Here is a 27,408-nt window from a genome sequence, read left to right as displayed (position 1 = left end):
CAGACCAGCCCCCAGCCCACTCATGGCCCGCAGGACAGACCACGGGGCAGAACAGAGTTCGCAGGACATTGCGCGGACAGACCCCGGACAGGCCAGGAGGCGCTCCTGACCTTGCCTCAGCCACAAGCTGCCCCACACATGCCACGCAGCCCCGCACGCACACGCACACACCACCCTGCGCCTGTCACGCGCAACACTCGCCCACCCACGTTCACGCCCCCTCTGTGACACAGCCCGCGTGTCCCCTCATTCGGGCGCTCAGGGTGGGGCCGGAGGCCCTGGGCCGGCCGTGTCGCACACCGTTGTCAGCCGCGAGGAAGGTGGCCTCGTAGACGTTGTTCCTGACGTAGAGGGACTCGCGGTCCAGCACGGCCGCCGTGGTGACCTGCCCGTTGGTGGCGTTGATGAGCAGCCAGTCCGCGGGGTCCGAGAGCTTCGAGTACCTGCGGGGGTGGGGGAGGGGGGACGCGGGCTGAGCCCAGGGGCGGGCGCCGCGTGTCCACCTCGCGTCGGGCCCAGGATGGGAGCCGCTGCCCCGACCCGTGCGGGACCCGCGTGTGGGGCCGTGCGTGGGACCGTGTGCAGGGCGGGGGCACCGTGTGCAGGACCGCGTGGGGCGGCCGCACCTCACGGCCTGCTGCAGGAAGCGGTCGGGGTCCGTGGCGGAGAAGGTGGTCAGCAGCGTGCCCGGGCGCGCACCCTCCTCCAGGCGGACGAGCTTGTGGTTGGACGGGAAATACGGGGCCTCGTTGACGTCCACCACCGTGATGGTGACCCCGGCCGTGGACTGGAAGGACATCTGGATGCCGCTGGCCAAGGGCGCCTGGTTGGACACCATCACTGTCAGCATGAAGGCACGGTTCAGCTCATAGTCCACGGCCTGGGGCGGGAGGGAGAGAGGAGGGGAGAGGACGGGGGATGGGGAGGGAGGGGGAGGAGGAGGGAGGAGCAGGAGGGAGGGAGGGGGAGAGAGCGAGGGGGAGGGCAGGGCATGAGCCCCGGCAGCTCCAGCCCCCATGGCCCCCTCCTGGCGTCTGTCTCCTACGGGGTTTGGCCAACGGAGCAGAGGCCGGGCACGGGGACCTTGCCGGGGCACACGCAGAGGGCATGGGGTCAGGAAGGCAGGCACCCCCACCGCGTCTGACAGCTGTGCCCCCCGGGGGGACGGGGAGGTCCAGGCTGGGGACCCGAAAGGCGGCTCAGGGCCGCCTGCCTGCCCCCAGCGTCCGCCAAAACCGCGGGAGCTCCGGGCAGCAGCAGCGGGCTTGGGGAGCCTGGGCCGGGGCAGCTGTTTGGGACATGAAGTCCCGAGAGCACCTTGGGTGGCAGAAAGGGGCGCCGCTGGCCACGACCGGCTCTACGGGCATCGGAGGGTAGTTTCTAGAACCTTCTCGGTCAGGAGAGCGCTGTGGAACGTTAGCTGGGTGGGTGTGCGGGACACGCAGCTTCTGAATGCCCCGGCAGGCGGTTCCCTCCGCCCCACACACCCTCCCTCTCTCTGTGCTCCTGGCGAGGGCCACCGAGGCAGACGGCCCCGGGCAGCTCGGGCCTCGGCCGAGAAGGAAAATCAGCGGGTGGAAACCGACCGAGAGACAGACCTGGGGTCACGGAGCACGAACCCCCCACGCTCCCCGGCAGCCCCGAGACGCCGGAGACGGAAGCACCTTCCCACACGGCCGGCAGCTGCGCTTGGTGCTGTCACGTCTGACTCAGTTTCCCTCTGGGGCCTGGAGAATCCCAGGTCAGAAAGTGGGGGTGGACAGGGCCAGGCAAGGGGACCCTTACGTGCTGTGCATGCGCGAGGGTGTGACTGAGCGGGGGCATGCGGCTGAGGGCGTGTGAGGCTGGTGTGTGTGAGGGTACACAGGCACGTGTGAATATGCATGTGTGTGAGGGTGTGTGCACGTGTACATGTGTGAGAAGGTGTGTACATGTGTAAGGGCACACGCGTGCGAGGGTAAGCATGTGTGTGAGGGTAACTGCATGCATGTGCATGTGTGAGGGTGTGTGCTCATGTGAGGGTGTATGTGAGTGTCAAGGTGCGTGTGTGTGAGGGTGCATGTGTGTACATGTATGTGCACACGTGTGAGGGTGTGCACCTGTGTTAGAGGTGTGCCCGTATGAGGGCGTGTTCATGTGTGCGTGTGAGAACGAGGCGGTGAGCGGCCGCCTGTGCGGGTCCGGCCCTCAGGGTGTGCCACGAGCACCGTCTCGCTCCCGTGCTGTGGGCGGGCGGGCGGCCGGCAGGGGCGGCGCCCACCTTCACCACGGTGACCAGGCCCTCGTTGGTGCCGGGGTCTGTGCGCACGCTGAAGTGGCCCGCGGGGTCCCCGCTGATGATGCGGTAGACGGCGTTCCAGTTGGGCGAGTGCGGCTGGTCCCGGTCCAGCACGGTGAGGTTCGCCACCACGGCCTCCACGCGGTTCTCGGGGACCTCCCCGGCGTACTGCGGAGTCAGGGAGGGTGTGAGCCCGGGGCCGGCCCGGTGCTTCGGCCTGGCCCCGTGTGCGGAGCTGGGGGGTCCCGGGGTCTCTCGTTCCTGCAGCTCAGGCCCAGCAGCGAGCCCGTTTCTGCTCGTGGCCACGTCCAAGTCAGCCTGTCCACACACAGGCATGACACACACGTGCACACACATGTGCGCACCAACAAGCATACGCAGCACACAGCACTCATTTGCACATGCATGTACACGACGCACACAACATCCACATGCACACGCACACTGAACACACGTGATGTGCATGTTTGTGCTCACATGCACATGCCAGAACACAGCATTCCTCACACAGGAGCAATGTCTACGTATGTAGGTACACACACATACCACACAAACCATGTGCAGAGAATCCACACGCATGTACACACATGAACATACGTGCACACAGCACCGCGTACTCATTTGCACACACACATACCACTTCCTCTATGCACATAATACCACACCCGCACACATGTGCAGAAATAGCACACATGCACATACAACGCATGCACCAACACAGTACACACTATGCATGCATAATGTGCACACATAATGTGCACACGCCACACACATATGCGCCACACACTTAACACCCCACATAGTACACACCATCCACACACCATGCATATGCATGCACCACACACAATACGCACACGAACACCGTTAGACACATCACAGTTACATACACTATGAACACACAAAAACATATTCAAATAATGTCCACATATGCACACAGTCATGCATGCACACAGTCATGCATGCACACACATGCACTCATGCACACACACACACACACACTCCCTCCCTCTCTCTGGTTTCCCTAGGTTCTCTCAGGGCATCCCCAGGTGCGTCATGGCCAGTGCAAGGTGGACGGGGGACAAGCTTGGGGCAGGCACAGCCGGGACTGTGGGCACCACCTCCCACATGTGTCGGGGCTCTGGAGACACCGACAAGTGGGGGCTCACACCAGGCAACAATTCTCCCTGCCCAGCCTGAGGCCAGGCCAGCGGGGGCACCTGAGCCCGCATTTAGGGCTGAGCCCTCGGGGAGGCGGGTGAGAGCCTGGCTGGGGCGAGTGCACCCAGCGAGTTGAGCAGGCCTGGCCCGAGCTGCTGAGGGTTTTCTCATCAGCCCCCCCAGCGGGATGAGCTAATCCGCGGGGGTGGGGGAAAGTCGCCCCTGCCCCGGGGGCCTCAATGCAGGGGTCTGGGAAAGGAGCAAGTTGCAAAGAACCGGGGGCTGAGACGGGACCAGAACCCACCGTCGCCCCAGACAGTGGCCCAGAATTCCCAGGCGGGCGGGCAGAGGGGACTGGAGTCAGTGGCCAACCCTTGGGTCACACAGACTCAAGTGGGCATGGGACTTGCGTGCACGCACGATTGTACACACGTGCCCACACTCACAGGCTCCGCCCACCCGTGCCCCGCCCACCCGGACCACACCTCACCCGCCCTGGCCCCGCCCACCCGGACCACGCCCCGCCTGCCCCTGCCCAGACCACGCCCCACCCGCCCTGGCCCCGCCCACCCGACCACGCCCCCTCCCGCTCTGGTGCCCCCAGCCCCTGGGCGAGGCCCTCACCGTGCTGGTCGTGAACTCTGGTGGGTTGTCGTTGACGTCGGTCACCGAGATGATGGCCGTGGCAGTGTTGGAGAGGCCGTAGTTCAGGTTGCCCTCCATGTCCGTGGCCTGGATGATGACCGTGTACTGCTGAACTTTCTAGAAGGGGGGTGGTCAGCGTGTCAGCCTGGCTGCGTCTCGTGCCTCTGCAGCCGGCTCCCCTGGCCAGGGCTGTGGCCTTTCCCGGCCGGGCAGGTGTGGCAGCTGGCGCCCACGGCTGGGAGCACATTTGCTGCTGGGCCGGAAAAGCTGAGAAGCCGCCGGCCCCGCAAGGCCGCACTCTTTAGCCGGACCCAGGGGCCACTCGCCGACAGGCAGGTCTCAGCAGGCGACAGGCCCCTCGGTGAGCCGTGCTCGTGTCTGAGCCGGCTCGGGAGGGACAGGGCTGGGGCTCGGCTCAGAGGGGCCGCACAGCCTCTCCAGCTCGGCCTCCTGGGCTCAGGTGGGAAGGCGGGAAGCAGGGCCCCGGCCGCACCCTTGCCTGAGGGGGCCCTGGGCCTCGGGGAAGCTGCCGCCCGGCTCTCTGGGGACCCCAAGGGAGGGACCCCAGTAAAGAACTTCCCAGCACGGAGCGATCATTCGGGAAAACCAGGGGAGCGCACAGAGAATCGGATCCAACCCCGCGAACGGGATCTGCCTCAGCAGACAGGCTTCCTCAGGACTGGAGGCTGCCGTTGCGTTGGGTCGCCAAGTCTCATTTTGTCCATCCGCCTCCACCATCATCCACCCCCACCTGCCCATCCACCCACCCACCCACCCGTCTCCCATCCATTCACCATCCATCCATCCATCCATCCATCCATCCATCCACAAACCTGTCTTTCTGTCCATCCATCCATCCACCCACTCATCCATCCACCCACCCATCCGTCCATCCATCCACCCATCCACCCACCCATATACCCATCCACCATCCATCCACCCACCCATCCATCTACCCACCCACCCACCTGCCCATCCATCCATCCATCCATCCATCCATCCACCCACCCACCCACCCGTCTCCCATCCATTCACCATACATCCATCCATCCCCTTCCACACATCCATTTTCAACCTGTCCAGTCACACAACCATAGAACTAGCCACTCACCTATCCACTCACCTGTCTAGCCACCAAATCACTCACCCACACACCCACCCATCCACCATCCATCCACCCACCCACCTGCCCATCCATCCATCCATCCATCCATCCATCCATCCATCCACAAACCCGTCTGTCTGTCCGTCCATCCATCCATCCACCCACTCATCCATCCACCCACCCACCCACCCACCCATCTATCTACCCACCCATATACCTACCCCCATCCATCCATCCACTCACCCACCCATCCATCATTCGTCCATCAATCCATCCATCGATAAATCCCCCCATACTCTCCCCACTCACTCGCCTCTCCATCCAGTGAGGGATGGGCCTGGCCGTGTGACGGGTCAGGGCAGCTGCCATGCTGGGCTCTGGGTATCAGGAAATCCCTGCAGCCCTTCTTGCTGACCCCTTGCTCTGCTGCTGTCCCAAGCAATGGCCTGGTGGCTAGAGCAGCCTCACCGGGCCAGCACCGTGGGGTGGCTGGACTCCACCCCTGCTCCCGCGTTTCCAGGAGAGGCTCTTCAGGCTCCCTGGGTGTCCCTGCACCCGAACAGGGGAGGCCCTGACGCTCCCCTGGGGTGCCTTGTGCCCCCAGTGGATGCGATCGCCTCGGGTGCCCACTGGCTGCGACCCTTGGCCAAAGGAGGGTCACCATGCATGACAGATGATCCACGCATGACGTGATGTGGACAATGGTGCCTGGATAAAGGGACGCTGAAGGAATGCCAGAGGGTGACGGGGACGGGCGGATGAGCGGGCGGTGATGGTGATGGACGGACGATGTCGACTCGCAGTGGGGGACAGTGTGTGGACGGATGATGGAGGGATGAGATGTGGACCTGCCCAGCGAGTGTTGGGCACTGGGGGGTCAATTCGCCCACCCAGGAACAGAGAGAGAGAGAGAGAGAGAGAGACGCTGTCTGGGGTGTGTGTGTGTGTGTGTGTGTGTGTGTGTGGCTGTCCAGGTGAGGTCTAGAGGAGGCTTCGTGCTGAGTAGTGATGGCCAAGGGGTCAGCGGGGTCTCTACATCCCTGGCCCAAGCAGGGCTGATGCTCACGGGGTTAGAGGAACAGGAAAGGCTGAAGGTCAGGGGACTCCGGCCAACAGGGCTCGGCTGCAGGGGGCAAGCGACACAGGCTGGGTCTGGGGGCAGCCACCAGCCCTGAGGCAGCACCCGCCCTCGTCGGGGTCACAGCACAGACACTCCCGTGCACAGACTCAGGGCACAGACACTCCCGTGCACACGCGTGTGCAGACCCAGGCACTCAGGCTCAGCAGCGAGTCGGGCTCTGGCTGTCAGGCGTGCGGGGGTCCGGGCGGGGGCACCGGGAGCAGCACCGCGGGCCTCACTCCCCACCTCAGCCGGAAGTGGGCCCGGGGTGGTCTCTGCTGCCCCTCCCGCCGGCTCACCTCGCGGTCCAGGCCCGCGGCCACGGTCACGATGTCGCCGGTCTCGCTGTTGATGGTGAACATGTTCTGGGAGGGGCTCTGCGGGCTCTGGGTCACGATGCGGTAACGCACCATCCCGTTGGCCGTGGTGTCGTCGTCTGCGTCGTTAGCCGTGACGGTCATCACGTAGGTGCCTGCGGGAGAGTCGTCCGGGGGCAGCCGGTCACGGGTGCCTCCGCACACGCACCAAACACGCCACGGCCATGTGCTCCCTGCCATGGGCCGGTGACGTCATGAGCTTTCCCCCTGCGGGGAGGGGGCTCGGGGCCAGACCCCCAGCTCTCTCTGCAGCCCGGACCCCCGAGGGAGCGGGAGCTCCTGCAGGCGGCCAGGACAAGGCATCAGAGGAAGCCCCTCGCGGGTGCGTGCTCAGACCAGTCACGCGGGGCCTCTGTGTCCCCCCTCAGCGCCTGTCCCCAGGCGGCTTTTGCTGTGGGCAGCGGAGGGTCCAGGCGGCGTCCTGGGGGCGGGAGCGGCCCGGACCGCGCCAGGAGCAGCAACAGGACCTGAGCGCCCGGCTTGGCTCACGGTGGCCTCTGGGCGGTGAAAGCGTCTGCGGCTTGTCGACAGCCCAGGTTCAGAGAGCCGCGGAGCCGGGCCTGACGCCTGCGTCTGCCGGGGCTCTTGGCACGAGGACCCGCTTCTCGGGGGGCTGCCGGTGTGAGGGTTAGGGTCATATTAGGGTCACCCCACGGCCCGGGCCTCTGCTTCCTCCCACTTTGAGCACCAGGGGCGAGTCCGGGAAGGGCTGCGGGGGACGGGGCGGCCGGCACCTCCGCTGTCTGGGCCCAGGCGGGTGGCACAGCGCGTGCCCCTCTCCACGCCGTCCTTCCCAGAGACGCGCCACACACACGTGTCACTCCTTTGGGTGTCCGGGGGAGGGACCTTCATGTCCCACAGCGTGAGCTGTACCCTGGGTGCGAACTGTGCCGGCTCCGCTCTGGGCAGGACCCCCGCCCTCTGCACCCACAGCACCCTGGAACAGGGCCCGGCAGGCAGCTCACAGCCGAGGGCGGGAAAGTGGACAGCACAGAGAGGCCTGAGGGACAGCGGGCAGCCGGGCAGCCGCGGGCAGAGGGTGGCGGAGGGCCATGGGTGTCGGCACCGCCTCTCTCTGCGCCGGCGTCCAGGCTGGTGGGGAGGCCCCAGGGGCCCCTGCGCCGGGCCAGGTGCTGAGGTGCGGCCTCTGTCCTCGGGGACGCCCAGCATCCCGTGGGTGCTGGACCGTGGGGCGCCAGCCACCACCGACACGGACCACCTGCTGCGGGTCAAAGGAGGGGGGGAGGCGGAGTCGGGCTGAGGGACCCGAGCTGATGGCCAGCTGCCTCGGGGTGGGGGGGACGGCCTTCGCCACGGCGGGCTGTCCAGAGCATCTCGGAACGCGGACCCGCACACGGGCACCGTGGGCAGCACGGCAGCTAGCTGTGCTCTGCTCGGCGCCCACATGCCCTGTTGGGAGAGTAGCCCTCGCGGGTCCTGTGGTGGTCCAGCCCCGTGCAGCGCTGGCCCAGGAGACACGGGAGGTGCAGACGCGGCCCACACGGCGTCGCAGGGTGGGCGGTGGGAGAGGCCCCGGGAGGTGTGCTCTCGAGAGCCTGGCAGGGACCCGGTGTGGGGAGAGGTGGGGGGGGAGACGGAGAAGAGTCTGGCTGGGAGGAAGCACGACGGGGCCTCACAGTGGCCCCTGGACGGGGCGCGCACAAGCACGAGGAGGGAGAGTCAGCCTGGGGTGAGCAGAAACAGGGCAGAGCCCGAGGGGAGGGGCTGGTGGGAAAATGCCCCAGGACTCAGGCCAGAGGGCACAGAGCTGACTCAGGACCACCCGACACCCACAGGGTCCCAGGAGGGAGCCCCGAGCACAGAGCCTGGAGTCAGCTCTGAGCACAGAGCCGGGAGCCAGCCCTGAGCACTGAGCTGGGAGTCAGCCTCAAGCACAGAGCCGGGAGGAAGTCCCGAGCACAGAGCCAGGAGCCAGCCCCGAGCACAGAGCTGGGAGTCAGTCCCGAGCACAGAGCCGGGAGTCAGCCCTGGGCACTGAGCCGGGAGTGGCCCAACCCTCCTCTCTTCCGGGCTCCCCTGCTCTGTCCCCAGAGGTGAGCGCGTCCCCGTGCTGGCCCTTCTCCCTCCGCCTTAGAACCTTTTGAAGTTTCATGCGGGAGATTCTGCGCCTCAGATCCCAGGACCCTGGTCCCCGCGCGGCGCGTGGGACTGGAGACGGGTGCGGGCAGCGCGCAGGAACTGGCTCGGCTGCCGCGGGCGGGGTGGCTGGCGCAGGGGGGCTGAGGGCCGGGCCCCGCCCTCAGAGAGTGTCAGAGGGGAAGTGGCCCTCATCCCCACCCCTGGTGCCTCGGACACCAGGACAGGGCAGGGGACCGAGGCCGAGGATGACGGGGCCCAAGATCAGCTGCTGCAGGGCAGGGTCGGCCCTGGGGTTCCGAGCTGCTCGCCCCCAGCCCTCAGCCCTCGGGTCGGAGCTGCCTGGAGGCCACGCGCTGGGGCCTGGTTACAGCCACGGCCCAGCCTGGTGCCCTCCAGGCTCGGCTCCCTGGGGCACCGCAGCTCCCCGAGGGGACGCAGGGCTGAGGGCCGGTGGGGATGCAGGAGGAGCCGTGGGGGCCCTGGGGGCCACAAGGGCAGGGCCCCACGACACCCACCCTTGGGGCTGGCCAGGCCGGGCAGTGCGTGGCCTCAGTCCACGGCTCTGATGCTGGGGACCACGGTTGGGGCCGAGAGGGCATCAGGGCCAGCAGTCAGTCTGGCGGCCCTGGAGGGGGGACTCCACAGACCCTCTCACTGCAAGGGGGCGGGGTGGGGTGCACGCAGCCGCCCACGCAGGGGGGCAGCAGCCCTCTGTGCTGCTCTCTGCGTCTCTCACGACCCCCCACAGAGCGGCACTGGGTCCCGGGGGGCCTCCTGAGCCCTGGCCGCACCAGCCCTGCGGCATGGGGGTGTGGGGGGGGCGAGATGCGCCCGGGGAGACAGAGGGGCCTCCTGGGCGGGGCCAGCCGCCACAGGGACCCCCGTGCCCCCAAGGGGCCCCTGCCGCGTCTCCGCCAACCCCACGACGGGTGAGGGCTCCTGTCCACACGTGGGCGGGCGCCTTAAAGGATTAATTTCACCAGCCTTAAATTGCAGTTTAATTCGAAAACTAATTCAGCCCCATAATTGGCTTTCTGCGCAAATCACTGAGGCTCAAGATTTAAAGGCCTAATATTCAGATGACTTTCGAGTACCTGCGCCATCTGGGCACTCGCCCGCGGCGTTAATCTCGGGGCACCTCTGCCGGCACCGAATAAATAAAAATCTGGGCACACGAGCGGGAGAATCCGCCCGTCCCGGCCTTGTCCACAGCAGTGATTCCCGGCTCCAGCGGGGTGTGTGTGTGGGGGGGGACACACACAGGCGGCAAAGCGGGTCACACCGCGGGCGCCTCTGCCGGGGGCCTGGCTGCGTCCCTGAGGCCGTCCCGAAGGCGGGGGTCTGCTCTCGGACCCTGAGCCCACAGGGTGCTGTCCACACGGCCAGTGCCACCTGGGCACCGCAGAGCCCAGGGCTGGGAGGTCTCGGGGCCACGTGGCATCTGGGGAGACGCTTCTCCCAGAGCACCAGAGGGGCCAGCTCTGGGCGGGTGGGGCAGACACGCACCGACACCTGCCTGTGGCCCACGGCCGGAGGTAGATAGCCTGACTGCAAAGCGCCCCGTCGGCCAGAATGACGTCACCAACACCCACCTACACCCCGGCTCAGAGTGGTGTCACCGACGCCCCCAGGGCCCCAGCAGAACCGGGCCCAGACCTGGATCTCTGCTGGGCCAGCTCTGGGCACTGCCCATGTGGCCGCAGTGGTCCCTTGCGGCCCCTTTCCTTTGGCCGGTGGCCCGGAGGCGAGTCCCTCCCCACGCCTGCTGCTCCCCAATCCTGCAGGGGCCCGGGGCCTTCCCACCCCTCCCTCCGCCGTGGAGCCAGAGTCCTTCCTGCTTTCCTGCACGTCAACCTAGGAGCCCCTGATGTGCGGGCAGAGGGGCACCACAGCCCCGGCACCCAGGACCCAGCGTCCACCCTGGGTTGAAGCGCAGAGCCCAGACGCCACCTGCTTTGGGTGGTGCCTGCCGGGCCGGGGGGACCAGCTGGTCACGTCAGTGGGGCGTGGGCGTCACGGTCCCGGCGTGTGCCTCATGGCCCTGGCACACACATCACAGTCCTGGCATATATATCACGGTCCCGGCACACAGGTCATGATCCTGGCACGCACATCACGGTCCCGGCACACAGGTCATGATCCTGGCATGCACATCACAGTCCCGGCATACAGGTCATGATCCTGGCACGCACATCACAGTCCCAGTACACAGGTCATGATCCTGGCATGCACATCACGGTCCCGGCACACAGGTCATGATCCTGGCACGCACATCACGGTCCCGGCACACAGGTCATGATCCTGGCACGCACATCATCACGGTCCCGGCACACAAGTCATGATCCTGGCATTCACATCACGGTCCCGGCACACATCGCTGTCCAGGCGCTCACCTGGCTTGGCGCCCTCGTGCACGGAGCCGTTGTAGACGGGGCTGAGGAAGTCGGGCCGGTTGTCGTTCATGTCGATGACGTAGATGTACAGGTCGATGGGGTTCTCCACCTTGTTGCCGTTCATGTCCACAGCATGGGCTCTGAGCTGGAACGGCCCCATGCCCGTCAGCGCCAGCTGTGGTGGGGCATCCCCGGGGGCCCCGGGGAGGGACACACGGTGCTTCTCGTGGGAGCATCCTGGGAGGCTGCGGGCCCGCCCGGCCCCAGGCTGCGCTGCCACTGCCCGACCCCTCGGCCGGCCGCCTGCAGAGCCTGGGGCAGGGTTGGGCTGTCCCTATCCTGTGGGCTTGGCCGCCCCCGGGAGGCCCCACCTCCCAGGGTCCCCAGCTCCCCACCTTCCCGGGGCTCTTCTCTGGGGGTCCCCACCTTCCCCAGATCCCCACCTTCCTGGTCCCTCCTTCCCAGGGCCCCTCCCTCCCGGGCCCCTCCTGCCCGGCCCCGCTCACGTGATAGGACGCCCGCTCCTCACGGTCCATGGGCCGCGTCACGTACATGCGGCCGGACATGGAGTCGATGCTGAAGACCTCCATGGGCGGCTGGTCGGCGCCCACTCCTGTGACGCTGTAGCGGATGGGGATGTCGTTGTCCTTGTCGGACCGGATCTGAAGGGGGGAGAGTGTCAGGGAGAATGTTGGCCGGGGGTCCCCACTCTCCCGCCCCGACTGCCGCTGGCTCGGGGGCCGCAGCCGGGCTGCAGGGCAGTTGTGATGGGCACCGGCAGCTGTGCGGTGAGTGGACCCCACCCACCCTCACCTGGGGTCCCTGCAGGTGGCTGCTGCCCGATGGGGGTCGGGGCACCAGAGACCACCAGAAGCCCCCACCTGGCCGTGGTCCGTGTGGCTGGTCAGCCCTGTCCCGTATCGGCCACTCTGACACAGGGAGTGCCCGGCTGGGCATGGCCCAGGCAGGCTCCGCAGGGCACTGGACCGTCTTGGGGAGCAGGTGGGGAGGGTCCCTGCGCGACCGGGCCAGCCCACCTAGCCCTGCCCAGACACAGGGACGTTCGTGACCGCCAGCCCAGTGCTGGGGGCAGGTGCGTCCGTGGGCGTCCGTCTGCGTTTTCTTCTCTCCCACACCCGTCGCTCACGCGTGGGCAGGGACGGGGGTCTGCGAGCGCCCCCTCTCCAGCGGGACCAGGGGCCGCTCCTCCCCCGCCGTGGCAAGAAGCAGCCGAGCTGCCGGGGATGTGGGCGGCGGGCGGGCAGCTCGGCCGGGACCTGGCTCCGGACTCCCCTGGGCACAGCCGGCGGGCTGGCACACACGCGTGCCTGTGGCCCTGGCCCCATTCCAGCTGCCAACGCCCATGCCCAGGGCAGGGTGGGACCGAAGGCTCTCCCTCGCTTCCTCGCAGGGACCCACGGTCCGCGGGGCATGTCCAGTGTCGCGGCGTCCAGCTCTGCTCTGATGGCACCGCGTGTTTGTACACGCATTCACAGGTGGACGTGGCAGTGTGTAGGCGTGTGTTCATGTGTGCGCATGTACAGGGCAGATACTCGGGCACGCTGAGCCGACTGTGAGCATGTGCACGTGTGTCCGTGTCCTGAGGAGAGGCTGACACTCCCCCCACACAAGGTGTGGCCTGCCGGGAGCCTCACGGGGTTGGGGGGCTCAGCCACCGCGCGAGGCTCGGCACCCCCAGGAGCGCAGCTCCGAGAGGGACAGCCTGGGGTCCCAGAGACGAGCTGCAGGCTCCTGCCAGGCCTGGGGCAGCCCACAGGGGTCCTGGCGGGCGGGGAGGGCGGCTGTTGGCTGTTGGGAGGAAGAGGAGCAAGGAGCCTCTATCCGGGATCGGCCGGGGCCCCTACCCGGCAACAGTGAGGGCCTGCGGGCCGGGGGCTCTCTGTCACCGCGGGCTGTGTCAGGGGGCTGCCCTCAGGGTCCTCATCGCCTCGGGGCTAATGGTGCCACGGGTGCCCGGTCACTCCCGAGGAGGAGGGGCAGCGGCAGGCGGGCCCAGGTGCAGTGAGAGGCCGACAGCGTGTCCGTGCAGCTGAGGTGACCGGGGCAGGCTCGGGGCCCCGTAGGGCTGGCCGGAAGGTCACCTGCCCCCCCACCTCTCCACATGCTGGATCGCACCAACCGTCTTCAGCAGACGCCACAGCAGAGGGTGGGTCCGTGCACTGTGTCACCCTGTTGGGCTGGCGGTGGGGGCCCCTGTCCTCAGCACTGGCCGCCCAGCACCCTGAGGCTGTTGGGGCGCCTGGGACCAGAGCAGGGTAGCCCCGTGCATCCATCCTGAACTCACCACCCAGAAAACGCATGGCCAGCAGCAGAGAACACCTCGCACTCAGCACCCCAGGACAGAGCACCCAGCCTCTGCACATATCACATTCAGCACTGAGGACCCAGCACCCAGCGCTGAGGACCCAGCACTCAGCACCCAGCAGTGCAGCTACCCGGGGCACCGTGAGCCCTCTGGCTGACATGTGGCATTCGTGGCCCCTCACAGCTCACCCTGGGGTCCTGCACGGCACCTGTCCCCCTTTCTCTGCACGGCAGGCACCCCCTGCTCTGCCCCCCATGCACAGTCTGACGAGCTCCCGCTGGAGGCTGGAGGTGCCTGGGCTGGGGCGTCACGCAAGGGCGGGGGCACTGGGGCTGTCCTGGGGGAGACGCCCGGTGCCCTCCACGGCAGGAAGCAGGGCATTCAGCCCCCCACCCTGGAGGACCACCCCAGGTCTCATGCCACAGGGCATGGCAGCCATCGGACAGGAAGTGTCAGGGGCCAGAGGCCTGAGTACGCCCCTGACCCGGGGGCCACGTGCCTGTGTCCGCGTGGAGCTTGTGGCCGGCCCAGCCTATCCCCGCCTCCCCACCCAGGGGTGGCACTTACCCGCACCAGCTGCTGGGGGAAGGGCCCCCGCGAGTTCTCGGGCACGTTGATCGGGGGGATCACCCAGTCCCGCTTCTGCCGCCGAAGTCCGCCGGGGCTGCGCTGCGGGGCCCAGGGCAGCAGGGTGTCCCCGGGGGGCTGGGCGCCCACTGGCTTCTTCCCTCGCGGAGGCTGTGGGACGGGAGAGAGGTGGGGACGGCGCGTCACGTCACGGCCGGCGGGGCAGGGCTCCATCCCTGCAGTCACACCGGCAGGCCGGGAAGCCATAGAAGGAAGGGACCGGCCGCAGCGTGGTCAGGGCTCTGGAAACGTCAGGCTGGAGAGATGGGACGGGACAGGACGGGCACGGCACACGGCCGGCCAGGACTTGACCCTCACGCGTCCCTGCACGCCACGGGAGTGAGTCCTGAGCTAGAGCCGGGGCGGATCCACCAAACAGAACCAAACAAATGGGAGAGAATCGCAGAGAAGAAACGGAGGTCGTCTATGCAGACAGCCCGAGCAGGCGTGGTTGTGACGGGGGTTTCCGGAACCCGAGAGGCCGGCGTCGACCGAGGAGACTCTCGCGGGCCAGCCCCCGACACACACAAGGACACTCGAGGACGGAGCCTCCTCCCGTGGCAAGATCGGGGCCACTGCGGGCGGGACGGAGGGTGCTCCAGCACAGGCCGTGGCGGAGCGTGGCTGCTCACGTGGCCACCCTGGGCTGGGCCACCAAGGGAGCCCCAGGCCTCAGAGGGCGCCGCAGCCGTGTTGGGGTTCAGGGCTGGAGCTCAGTGCTCCCGCCCGCGGGCTGGACCCAGCTGCACCCACACCCGGCCTGGCACGAACCCAGACTGAACCCAGGCCTGGGTGGAAGCAAACGCCATCGCCTGAGGTCACCCGGGGCTGCCCCCGAGGACTGGTGCCCGCTGTGGTCCAGCCGGGGCTGGCGGCCATTACCCGGCCCAGGGAAAAGCCGGCAGGGACCCAGTGCGGCGTTTCCAGTGGTTGGGGCTCCCAGTCCGCAGCCCCCCACAGCGTGACAATGTGGCCATACGGAGCCGGTTCCTGGCATTCAGGTAAATCGCAGGCTAAGGCTGCGACAGACGCGTGACCGATCTGGGGGTGACGGACGCGGGGAGCGGCGTCAGCCAGGGGCGATGGAGGGGACGCAGGCCCAGGTGCCCCTGGAAGGCCAGTTCCCACATCCCTGGCCATGATGGCAGCCGCGCTGGGGATGCTCCCCGCAGACGGCCCAGTGACACCCCTTGGCCGGCCCAGAACCCCCGGCTTCGCAGGGGCCCGGTCCAGGCTGACCCGGCCGCCAGTGCCCACATCCAGGCAGGCCCTGCAGGTGCCTCCTGCACTCCCTGTGCCCACAGCAAGAGGAAGGGCCAGCGGGAGCCCCGGCTACAGCCGTGCCCGAGGGGCTGGACGGTGCGGCAGCTGGTGTTTCCTGCAGCTCCTGGGGGACAGCTGGGCCAGGAGGCGCCTGCGGGCGACCTCTGAACGCTGGGTTTGACCCCTCCTCTTCTTACTCAAGGGCCCCGGGGTGCGGTGCCACTGCCTGATGGTGCCCTTCGGCCTCCTGGTACCCAAATCGCTGCTGTGCCTCTGGCTGGACCCCAACTATTGGGATGTTTCCTGAGAAATTAAACGGCCCAGAGTTGGGTGTGTGGGGCCACGCCCACAGCCCACCTGGCTCCGCCGGCTCATTCATGGCCTCGGTAAAAGAGACCCGGAAGGGATCAGAAGCCACAGTTCGCCTCGGGCCGTGCAAGGCGGAACAGACCCAGGCCACCCCAGGGGTACTCCTGGCTCCCGCCGTGTCCAGGGCTCCCTGAGCCCTTGGGCCCTGGAGAGACGGGCTCGGCGGCGGGAACGCTCACAGACGGGCTCCCAGAGGCCCGTAGCCGCTGGCCCACAGCTAGGGCGGCAGGGCCAGCACTGACCAGGGCTGGGCGTAGAGCCAGTCCCCAGGGCTGACCCGCCCCCTGGGGATCACGAGTGTTTGTGGAAGTAGCCCAGAGAGGCGGCAGAAGCTGCAGAAAGTCCGTTTGCCGACCGAGCTCCCCGACTCCCCCCGCACCTCCCCTGACTTCCCCTGCTCCCCCCGCACCTCGCCCTGACTCAGCCGCCTGCCCTCTGCTCCCCTCCCCTGCCCTTCACGTCCCTCCCGATGCTGCGTCTGGTCACGACTTTCCCAGGCCAACACAGGCATAACTTGGGCGCGGAAGGCCCGACCCCAGACCCTGGCTGCCGCCTTGTCTCTCAGCGAGTCTCCGCTGACTGAGCGTGGTCTTTCTCCCCCACGTTAGCAGGACTCTGGCCTGGCCCCGTCCACGGGCGTCTCCTCCGCGGTGCGCAGGTCCGAGCGGGAAGGCCCCCTCGAGGGCAGCCTTCGGGAATGAGACCACTGGGACCGAGAGTCCCAGTGTGTCCCCGGCTGCTCAGCGTCCACAGAGGGGCACACGTCAGGCGGCAGCAGACTGGAGGTGCGTGCATGGCTGAGCCCGAGCGTGTGTGAGCTGAGGCATGTGTGCATGGGCACGTGCCAGGGCTAAGACTGAGTGTGTGCACGCATGGGTGTGCATATCTGTGCATGTGTCTGCACGTACGTGCACGTGGTACATGTATGCATATGTGTGTCAGTGTGTACGCTTGTGTATGTATATGTGTGCATGTGTGTATTCATATGTGTGCGTGTATGCACGTGCATATGTGTCTGTGCATGTGTGCTCACATATATGTCTGTGCATGTGTCTGCATGTGTGAACACGTGTGCATGTGTGTGTGCACGCGAGTTGGTCACACTCTGTGCTGGCCGGGGTCAGAGCAGCAGCACCGGCTCTACTGTGGCTGCTCCGGGGCACAGTGCTCTCCTGGCACCTTTCCGGGAACTTCATGTCTGAGCCGGAAGAGGCCCCTGCATGGGACAAGGGTCTGGCTGCCCCGGGTGGTGGGTCCTGGTCTCCTGTCCATGGGGTCCTGGGCCTGCGTCTCCCATGGGCTCTCAGAGTCCCCGTCCTGCTCATCACCGAAGGGCTGAGTGGCCCCAAAGCACCACCTCTCTCTCCCGCCCAACTCGTTTAGGACCAGACACGATGGCCCATTCCCCAAGGTGGGGCCTTGGGGCACCTGCTGTGCAAATGCTCCCGGAGAAGCGTTCCTTAGCCGGGCAGGTTTGGGAGTCTCTCCTCAGTGACTCACAAAGCCCTCTCAGTGGGGGGGGGGGGGGGGGCTGAGTGGTGAGGGTTTAACCCCGCGGCCACGGGAGCTGGTGAGGAAACGTTTAACCCCTCGGCCACGGGAGCTGGTGAGGGTTCAACCCCTTGGCCATGAGAGCTGGTGAGGGTTTAACCCCGTGGCCACAGGAGCTGGTGAGGGTTTAACCCCGTGGCCACGGGAGCTGGTGAGGAAACGTTTACCCCTCGGCCACGGGAGCTGATGCAGGTTTAATCTTGTGGCCCTGGGAGCCCCCGGGAGCTGGTGAGGGTTTAACCCCGTGGCCACGGGAGCTCCTGAGCTAGTGAGAGCTTGACCCTTGAACCTCGGGCCCTGCGGCCTGTCTGGCCAACAGCCCACACGCAGCTCGGCAGCACTGAGTTCCCTGCCCTCTTCGCTCCAGCGACTCTGCAGGCTCCTCTCTGGGGGTTTGCAGCCCGGCCCAGACGCTCCCGCCGCCTGCGCTGCCGCGTGCTGAGGTGGGCTCGGAGCGAGAGCGCCCCTCCTGCTTCCTTCCTGCCCTCAGAGCCCGGCGGGGCCACGTGCGGCCAGGCCTACCTTGTGTCCGGAGCGTGCCGAGGGGGCGGCCACCAGCAGCCGCACCACCGTGTCCCAGCGCTCGGCTGTCAGGGCATCCCAGGCCGTCACGGTGAACACCACCTGCCCCGAGGGGACCCGCAGCTCCCGGGCGGCGAAGACCGTCCCGTCCGCCTCGACCTTGAAGTCCTCGCTGCTGGTCTCATACTGCGTCCCCGCGGGCCCTGAGCAGCTGCTGAACTTGACTGCAAGGGAAGGAGCAAAGGGTCAGCACGGGCTGCGGTGGCGTCCCCGCCGAGTGCCCGGGGGACGGCAGAGCCGTGGGCAGTGCCAGCATCTCCCGACATGGCTGCAGGTGCCAACGCGCCCCTCAGGCCCCACACGCGCCACCAGAAGTCAACTGCCCACGAGGCCGGCCCACGAGCGGTGCTGGTGAGCTCGGACCCTGGCGCACGTGGTCTGCTTCCGGCCCAGCCCCTCGCAGTGCCCCGAGCACTGGACCAGGACCAATCCCCGAGCACTGGCCTGGGAGGGGCTCCCCAGAAACAAAGCAACACAAACCTGAGCCCTCTCCTGCTGTGGCCTGCGGCTGTGGGGACCCCACAGCGAGCCCTGACCCTGCGGCCGTGACCCCCGATGGCCTGTGTCCGCCGATGATCCCAGGGAGGTGGTGTCCCGGCCGCCTGCGTCTCGCTCAGTGACAAGCCACACGAAGTGACACCCACAGCCCTGGGCCGAGGCCAGGCAGGCAGCAAAGTGCTTTCTGGAGGCTGCGATGGCAGGGGACATGGACAGGCCACTTATGGCACAGCCAGGTACGAGGGTTTGCTTCTGGAACGTTCCGCAGGTGTTCAGCACCCCCCGAGGCCTCCCAGGGCTCAGCAGAGCAAGCTGGCGGGACCGCCGGCGTCCGACTTCAGTCATGAGCTCCGGCTGTCGCCGACGCCATGAGCTACGAGGCCCCGGCAGCCGTCCCACACGGCGTTGATACAAGCGACGGATAAAGTTACCTCGTGTTTATAGAAACGTGGGTCTCTCGGCAATCGTGGTGGGAGGGCGGCTCTCGGAAGCAATTCCACTGTCACAGCGCACGGGACTTAATTACTGTTTATTCTAGAAGCCGCGAAAAGCTCCTCCTGGTTGCGAGCACGCGCGGGCTCACCTGTCGTTGTGCCGTAAACACCGAAGCGGCCTCAGCGCGCGGGGCCGGCGGCTCTGCAGGGACCCGCTGCGCTTCTGGGGACCCTCGGGAAAACTCCGAGCTGCGCCTCCCTCCTGCTCTCCCCGGGGGGAAGAGACGGAACCAGCAGCAACGCGTGCGGGAGGCAGCTCGGACCCCGCACCCCGACCAGGAAGCCGAGGGGGCCCCAGGCACAGCCCAGACGCATCCGGGTTCGGCCCCGGAGCCTCACCAGGAGCGACTCCTGAGCACCACCGGGTGTGGCCCCCAACCCAACCCCCCCCACCAAACCAAACCACTGAGCCGAGGGCCCGTGGGGGCAGGCACGACACAGCACAGCAGGAAGTGCCCACGGGTGACCCGGGAGCCAGGGTGGGCCTGGGCCTTCAGGAGTCCTCATGTCCATCCTGTCTGACGCACAGGGGCTGCGTCCAGGGCAGGACGGGCCAATGGCCAGAGGGCATGGGGGGCCATGCAAGGACTGTGGGGCGCCCCCACCCCGGACATGTGGGGGGTGGGTGCAGAGAGAGAACTCAGAGCTGTATGTGCAGTGGGAGGGTGCAGGGTGAATGCAGAAGCGTGTGTGCAGGGGTGAGTGTAGGGGTGCGTGCAGGGGTGAGTGCGAGAAGGGCAGCTGAGGAGAGCCCAGAGCTCTGAGACAGGGTGAAGAAGCCCTGGGACGAGGTGAGCACTTGGGAGGACGGAAGGAACCAACCGCCCGCCACAGAGCCGGGGGGTGAGGGCAGGAGGGACGACGGGAGGATCACGGCGGCCCCGGGGACAGGAAGAGCTCGATGGAGGGCCACGAGGTGAAGGGCCCCAGAGGGGAACCTCGCGGGACTGGGGGGCACGGGACCCCGGAGGCAGCCGAGACCTGCAGGGTCCCAGCGGAAACCGCCCCCAACAAAACTCCCGAACACCCGAGCCCGGAATGGCAGACGCCCAAGCCAGGGACAGCGCAGGGGCGCAGCGGGGGGAAGCGGAGACGCCGTCGGAAGCGCAGACGTGACCCACAGGCTGGAGGGCGCGAAGGGAGAGAGCAGACTCGGGGGACAGGCGGCCACAGGACGCTCCGTCCGGCCAGACTGTCACTGGCTTGGAGGTGAACACAAAGCCCACGGACAGGCAGAGGCCTGGAACTCACAGCCTTAAGAGCAGCTCGGTAAGTCGCTGAAGGAGCACTTTAGAAGGTGAACTCCTCGGCAGCGGGCCTGGACCTGGCCTCGCTCGCGGGACCCAGGAGGGACGGCTGACCCTGCTGGCCGAGGCCTCTCGAGGGTCCCAACCAAGAACCGCCGCCCACTCACGTCGACGGTGCTGTCTACTCAGGCGATGCGTCTGCGTCCGAAGGGGACCCCGCCACAATCCTTTCACTCGTTAACGCAGGCACTTGGCATTATCTATCGTGGAACAGTTCCGGGCGGAAAACCAACATTCCCTTCCAAGGCTGAGGCAAGCGTTCATCCTTCCGTAGGCCTGCTCAGATTTCCCTTTAACGCTTTAAAATTTCTCTCTCTCACACTGACTACATCACCTATCTGCAGGCTTATCTATTTCGTGCAAGTCCAAAATGAAGGAGCATAAAACGATTCGTGCTATTAATTCTTAAAATCCGTATGCCTTTACAAACATACGGATTTTGGAAAACCTTTTGCCAGCTTATCTCTGACTTATCATCTTCTGGGACTTCGGGACTTCAGCTTGACTCTGCACGCGCACGGAGCCCCTGCCCCCTGCCGCGATAAAGCTCTCGCACGCGGGACGCGGGACGTAGAGGGCCACGGCGAGAGGCCGCAAACGGCAAACGCTTTGGCCCCGGGAACGTGGTCTGCAGAGCTGAGCCGGGGCGGGGGCGGGGCCGCTGGCGGAGGGGAGCGGCCGGTGGGGGGTCGGGACCCCGTGCACGGAAAGTGTGGTCGAGGGTATGACGGATCCTGGCCCTCCAGCTGGCGCAGGATCCCCCAGACAGTGCTCAGCTGCGAGAGGTGAAAAGGTGGGGAGGAAAAGAAGCGTGTGCACGCGTGTGTGCATATCTGTACGCATGTGTACATATCTGTGCACGTGTACGTGTTTGCGTGTGTGTGTGTGTGCGTGCACAAGACAGACACAAAGTCAGGGAGCAAGACTCAGCGACCCTTCACCCCACCAGGTCTTTCTCTACGCATGTGGCCCCACCTGTGCCCGGCACCCCAGCCGCAGACTCTGACCCCCTCGACTTGCTGCCCACGATGCTGCGGGCCGCCCGCCCCTCCAGCCTCCTCCCCAGGGCCCCGCCGCCGACCTCCTTCTGGCCCCTGGGCACCCTGAGGACGGGAGCCGTGGGGACATCACCCCACCAGCTGCAGGTCCCTGCAGGTCCCTGACTGCCGCCCAGGGCCGGGGCCACAGCACGGGCTCAGCCGAGGACAGCTCAGCACCCGCCCCCCCATCCCCTGCAGATAGCCTGGCAGTCTCCTACTTAGGATGCTGGGTTCGCAGACAGGCCTTCATGTGCGGACACGCACAGACATGGGTGCGCACACGTGTCTGCACGACACTCCTGGCCGGTTATATCCCCACCACAGTGGTCAGTCCCGGGCAGCATCTCGGAGGGAAGGCCCTGCCCTCCAGCCTGTCAGGGACTCCTGCGGCCCCAAGGGATGCCCCAAAGGGACACCTGGAGCTCGGCTGGGGGTGTGGGGGGCGTGGACTGGAAGAGGCCAGGAGGGGGACGGGGACTTCTGGCCTCGGGCACGTGGGTGGGACGCGGGGTCACGTGGCCATGGTGACATTCTATTCACAGAGGGACGAAGGTCAGCACGTGTGCCTGTGTGGGCAGAGCTGCCCGCGTGCGTGAACTTGTGGGTTAGGGGATTCCTCGAAAGACCCGGAGCCCGCTCCCAGGATACCCCCAGGGCCAAAGCACGGGTCCAACACCAGCCACACTCCCAGGGGAGGTGGGACACTGGGGACGCTGGTGGACATTTGACCGCATCACGAGCAGCTTGGGACGTCACGGGGTTAAAATTAAGATAATGAAAAACACCGAAAGTGCGTGAGCACCCGCGGGGCCAGCCCACTGGGAGCTTCCTGCCTCAGGGCCCTGCACAGGGGTCAGGCCCACGGGGGGGGGGGGACAGACACGGCGTCTGACCCACTGGCCATGCCCCCAGATGGAGCACTGCACAGGAGCACCCACATGCAGGCTGGCGGCCCTTCAGGGACATGCAGCAACTCGTCTCCTGTGACACTGACAGGTGACAAACGCCTCATGGTAATGGTGACAAGTGTCCTGAGACAGATGGCCACATCTGAGGGTGACAATGTGACAATGAGTCTTGATGGGTGACTGTCTCGGGACTGGATGTGACAATTGTGTCATGATGGCGACAATGTATCTTGTGGTGATGGTGACTGACTCACGATGGAGACAATGTGTCCTGTGGTGAGGGTGACTGGGTGCTGGGGACAGTGTCTCAGGAGCGGCCACACTCCAGGGCTGTGGAGTCTGGGGCGCCGCGTGCCTCTGAACCCCCCTCCCCCCTCCCACCCTTCCTCCCCCCTCCCCGCTGAGGACTGGGCTCTGCAGGGGTGTGGGGGGGCAGCCCCCTGCTCCCTCTCCCCTTCCTCAATCGCCCCTTCCCCTCCCCCCTCCTCTCTCCCTCCGGCTGTGTCTGACCCCCACGAGGGCAGTGGACAGGAGGGGCCTGAGCAGCTGGCCCTCGGGAGCATTCTGAGGAGTGTGCAGGGCAGAACAGTGGGACGGGAGTGGGACGGTCCCTGGCAGGCCAGGGCCACACACGTCCTCCTCCCCCTCCGACAGCTGCTCACGGCCAGGATGGGACCAGACCCCGAAATCCAGCTGATTCTGGGAGAGCACTGTACGGGAGCCCACCCCCACCCAGACGGCATCTGACCCCTGACCCCACCTCCCCCTCTGCGTCTGACCCCTGAACCCGCCTCCCCCACTGTGTCTGACCCCTGACCCCGCCTCCCCCACTGTCTGACCCCTGACCCCGCCTCCCCCACTGTCTGACCCCTGACCCCACCTCCCCCGCTGCGTCTGACCCGACCCCACCTCGCCTGCTGTGTCTGACCCCTGACCCCACCCCCACTCCATCTGACACCGCCCCCCCCTGCCGCTGCCTCTGACCTCGACCCCACCTTCCCCGCTGCGTGTAGCCCCATTACCCTGAGGCAGAGCGCGCTGAGTCCCGAGACCCTTTTCCAGCTGGCCTCGCGTCACCCCCACCTGCGACTGGTCTGGGTCCACCCTGCCCCTCTCCGCACCGTTCTGCACTCCCCCTCTGTAACCCACCAGGCTGGCACATTTGCGTGGGGTCACGGGAGACGGGACATACTGGAGCCACCGACAGGCACATTCCAGAGCCCAGCACCCGCCCACGCGGGGCCGCAGAGCCCAGGCAGGTGGCACGGGGTTTACTGCAGCCCCGCGAGGAGGCCCTCCAGTGAGAAATTCATCTTTGATTCAGATTTTAATCAGGATTCTATAATCATAATGAGACTGTAATAAAGCAGCATTACCTGAATAATCCATTTTATTACCGGCTTTATTAAGACTCCCATTGATTACAGCCCTCTGCATATCTGATGCCCGCGGAAAGGCCGCCGGAGGACAGAGCTCCCACCGCGAGATTCCTCCAGAAGCTTCGCTCAGGCCCGGATGACCCTCAGGAAGGTCGCTGACCGTGACGGCCTCAGGAGGGTCCCCGGGGCCCACACTCGCCTCAGGAGGGTCCCTAGGGCCACAGTTGCCTCAGGAGGTTCTCTGGGCCCAATGCTCGCCTCAGGGAGGTCCCAGGACCCACCCTTGCCTCTGAGAGGGCTGTGGAGCGTGGGTGGCGTTACCCTCGGGAAAGCCATGCCATGTCCGGGTTCTGCACTGAGGCCATCCCTGCCCAGGCATGTGTGGAGGCCATGGGTTGATCTCAGGTGGGAGAACCTGGTTCCGAGCCTCTGGCTCACTCTGGGGCCTTGTCAACGCGCCTGACTCTGAACCCGTGCAGCTCACTCCAGACCAAGACACGGCCAGCGGCAGAAGGTGAAGCCGCCCCAGCACCCCAATAAAGTGAGGTGCCCAGGGGAGCTGCTGTGGCTTGGGGGAGAGCACACGGGCTCAGCTCCCATGGGCGCTGCACTGGTCGGGAGTGCCACGAAGGGAGACACATGCTGGACACGGCAGGACCCAGAGACACGGCAGGACCCAGAGACACGGCGGGACCCAGAGACACGGCGGGACCCAGAGACACGCAGGACCCAGAGACACGGCGGGACCCAGAGACACGCAGGACCCAGAGACACGGCGGGACCCAGAGACACGGCGGGACCCAGAGACACGGCGGGACCCAGAGACACTCCGGGACCCAGAGACACGGCGGGACCCAGAGACACGCAGGACCCAGAGACACGGCGGGACCCAGAGACACGCAGGACCCAGAGACACGGCGGGACCCAGAGACACGGCGGGACCCAGAGACACGGCGGGACCCAGAGACACTCCGGGACCCAGAGACACGGCGGGACCCAGAGACACTCCGGGACCCAGAGACACGGCGGGACCCAGAGACACGCAGGACCCAGAGACACGGCGGGACCCAGAGACACGCAGGACCCAGAGACACGGCGGGACCCAGAGACATGGCGGGACCCAGAGACACGCAGGACCCAGAGACACGGCGGGACCCAGAGACATGGCAGGAGGATCCCACAGTGCTGGACGCAGCAGCGTCTCGGTCCGGCCGCCTGGGGTGGGGCGCAGAGCGACCGGCCGGGGCGTCTCGTCACACGGGGAGCAGCCTCCCCCGCGCTCATTCTCAGTTGCTCGTTGAAACCGACACGCCACTTAATTTTGACAGAAACCTCTTTATCTTGACTTAAGGCTGCAAGTTTCTAAAATAAAGCTCTATTTAGGAAGCCCTGAAATGCGCCCCGCCACAGCGCCAAGGCGAGACCCTCTCCGTCATTCACCCTGACGCGGCGCAGCGAATCCTCTTGCACTGAACATCCGGAACTCGGGGGGCCGGTGCCTTCGGCACAAGGTCTGGAAGGCGCCTTGCAGGGGTGCGGCTCCGCCCTCCAGCCCTGACTCGGGAACGCAAGTTCCTGCACAAGGACACTCCAGCTCAGTCCCGCGGGGTGGGGGGCTGACCCCGGCTCACCCTGACCGTGTGTCTTGGGCAAGACGGCTAAGACGTGTGCCCAGTGCACACACGCGTGCACCCCGCCCACCCCCTTCAGCAAGGCCGCCAGGACTCCAGGGGGTACACACGCATTGTGGGTGCAGGGCCCCCGCCCCCCTCCGTGGGTTCTCACCTGCCCTGAGCCTGGGAACCAGCACTGGGGCCAGGGAACCCGCACCCGCCAGGGCCCCTCCCCCCTCCCCCCAGTGTCGCTGCCCCAGAGACCCTTGGGCTCGGCTCCGACCCGGGCAGCTGGGCCCGGCAGGGGACACCCAGGCACCGGCCAGTCCTGGGACGGCCTCTCCCACTGTCCAGAGCGACCCACGCGAGAGCTGCCCCCGCCACCCCCCCACTGTCCGTCCCTCCCCAGCCCGCGGACTCTGCCCGTCCCCTCCTGTCCCTTCCTCCGTCCCAGGACGGCCCCCGCCCGGCTCGCGCCCCGGCCTCCCCCCTCCCGTGAGCCGCCCCGTGACGCGCCGCCCCCGGCCCTCTCCGAGCGGCTCCCGCTTCCCACCAGGACTAAAAATAAACAGCACCAAGAAGCTCGTCTCCCTCCTCTCCCTCTGGAGACGGTTGTTACAGTCACAGTCCCCGGTGAGACGGGCCAGGGCCTTGGCTCCGGGACACCGGAGGGCGTGTCCAGGGCCTGCTGGTTCCCGGGTGGACCTGGCTCCTGTGGCCAAGCCATGCCTGCTTGGAAAACACGGGGTGGATGTTCAGTGATGGGGGTGGACGCTCAGTGGTCAGGGGTGGACGCTCAGTGGTCAGGGGTGGACGCTCAGTGACCGGGGGTGAGTGCTCAGTGGCCGGGGGTGGGTGCTCAGTGGTCGAGGTGGACGCTCAGTGGCTGGTGGGGTGGTGGACACTCAGTGGCCTGGGGTGGACACTCCATGGGCTCTAGGATGAGGGGTCTGTGCTAAGGGAGAGGGAGAGAACACGGGTGTGACTGGGCTCGATCCCCCCAGTTCTTTGACCAAATAAACCACCATCAGTGGCCACCGTGGGCAGCTCCGGGGGGTCGGCGTGGAGAAGAGAAGACAGTCCAAGTGCTACCTGAGGTCCCGTGGCTGGGCCTGATGGTCCCGTTGCTGGGTCTGACCGTTCGTGCCCAGGGCTTGCCCGCGCAGGGCAGGGGGCGGGTGGTCTCCTCACTGAGCCCCTCACGCTTGCTTCCGTGGTGGGCTGGGTGGGGCTCCTGCTGTCACCCACATTTGGGCTGTGGGGAGCAGGGGCTCCGGCCAGCAGACGGCCAGCAGCTGACGACCACCACGCCTTCCAGGCCGACTGAGGCCAGGCAGCCTCGATCTAGCATGGGGGTGGGGTGGGCGTGGGGGCGGCTTCCACCAACCAGAAAGGTGTGGACGGACACAGGGTGTGGGCGAGTTGGTCCCCTGTTCTCTGGTCCCCGGCGGCCCCACCACGCGGCCAGTGATGCAGCGTCCTCCCCTGCCCCGCGCCTGCCCCCCGTCCAGCACTGACAGGGGCATCAGAGCTTGAGCACGCCACAGCCCACCACCACCCCTGAACGGACTCCCCCACAGCCCCCTGCTGGACAGGTCCCGGGGCTGCCCGACCTGGGGGGTGACGCCTGTGGCAGGTTGTGTGGAAACCGCTCCCGCGTCGGAACCCGCTGGTGGGGGCTGGGGATGATTTGGCGCTTCTGGAGCTTTCCTGGGGGGACCCCGGCCAATGCCAGCATCCTCACCACTGTCCGGGGCTGCCCGGCCTCTGTCTGCGGGACGGCCAGGGGATGCTTATAAGGACGTAGAAGTGACCCGCTGTGAGGGAGGGGGCCAGCGGCGCCTGTCGCCTGAGACCCGGCTCAGGGCCCACCCCCCGCCGCGGCAACCCGCCCCCCGATAGCCCCAGGCCAGGCCAAGGCCTGAGGCACCAAGCCGGGGTTCCCGAGCCCCGAGGGGAGCCAGGGGCCACCCACTGCAGGGACCTGCTGGGCACCGGGAGGGAATCTGTCTCGAGCTCAGAGTACGGAGGACAGAGTCCGGGGCGGAGTGGACAGATGAGCGTGGGGCCCTCCGGGGGGAACGGACTCCGGCGGCCACGGCGGAAGGGTGACCACAGGGCTCACGACAGGCTGGCTCAGTCTTACATTTCTAAAGCGGACAGCGAGCGGATGGTGTTCCGGATAACGGACTTTCCCGTGGCCTCTGCCTGGGTCATCTCTGCCGGGCTGGGCGGGTGGGCTGGGGGGGGGGCGCAGTGTCTGGTAGGGGGAGTG

At 66.8% G+C, this 27,408-nt stretch overlaps 1 protein-coding gene across 1 annotated transcript in view; it reads right to left on the bottom strand.

Annotated features, from left to right (window-relative positions):
- The window catches only part of LOC130017413 (cadherin-4-like), an 81,340-nt gene that overhangs the window by 3,393 nt on the left and 50,539 nt on the right, over positions 1-27,408 (bottom strand). The window contains exons 6-14 of the mRNA XM_056108130.1: positions 17,835-18,058; positions 14,070-14,240; positions 11,683-11,838; positions 11,177-11,321; positions 6,606-6,778; positions 4,061-4,198; positions 2,261-2,446; positions 627-880; positions 301-443 (exon numbers count right to left, since the gene is read on the bottom strand). Of these exons, the coding sequence (XP_055964105.1) occupies positions 301-443; positions 627-880; positions 2,261-2,446; positions 4,061-4,198; positions 6,606-6,778; positions 11,177-11,321; positions 11,683-11,838; positions 14,070-14,240; positions 17,835-18,058 (1,590 nt within the window). The remainder of the gene's footprint in view (positions 1-300; positions 444-626; positions 881-2,260; positions 2,447-4,060; positions 4,199-6,605; positions 6,779-11,176; positions 11,322-11,682; positions 11,839-14,069; positions 14,241-17,834; positions 18,059-27,408) is intronic.

This window comes from Sorex fumeus, unplaced genomic scaffold (assembly GCF_029834395.1).
Source record: "Sorex fumeus unplaced genomic scaffold, SorFum_2.1 ptg000193l, whole genome shotgun sequence".
In the NCBI taxonomy this organism is placed as follows: Eukaryota; Metazoa; Chordata; class Mammalia; order Eulipotyphla; family Soricidae; genus Sorex; species Sorex fumeus.
This window is presented reverse-complemented; position numbering and strand designations above follow the sequence as displayed.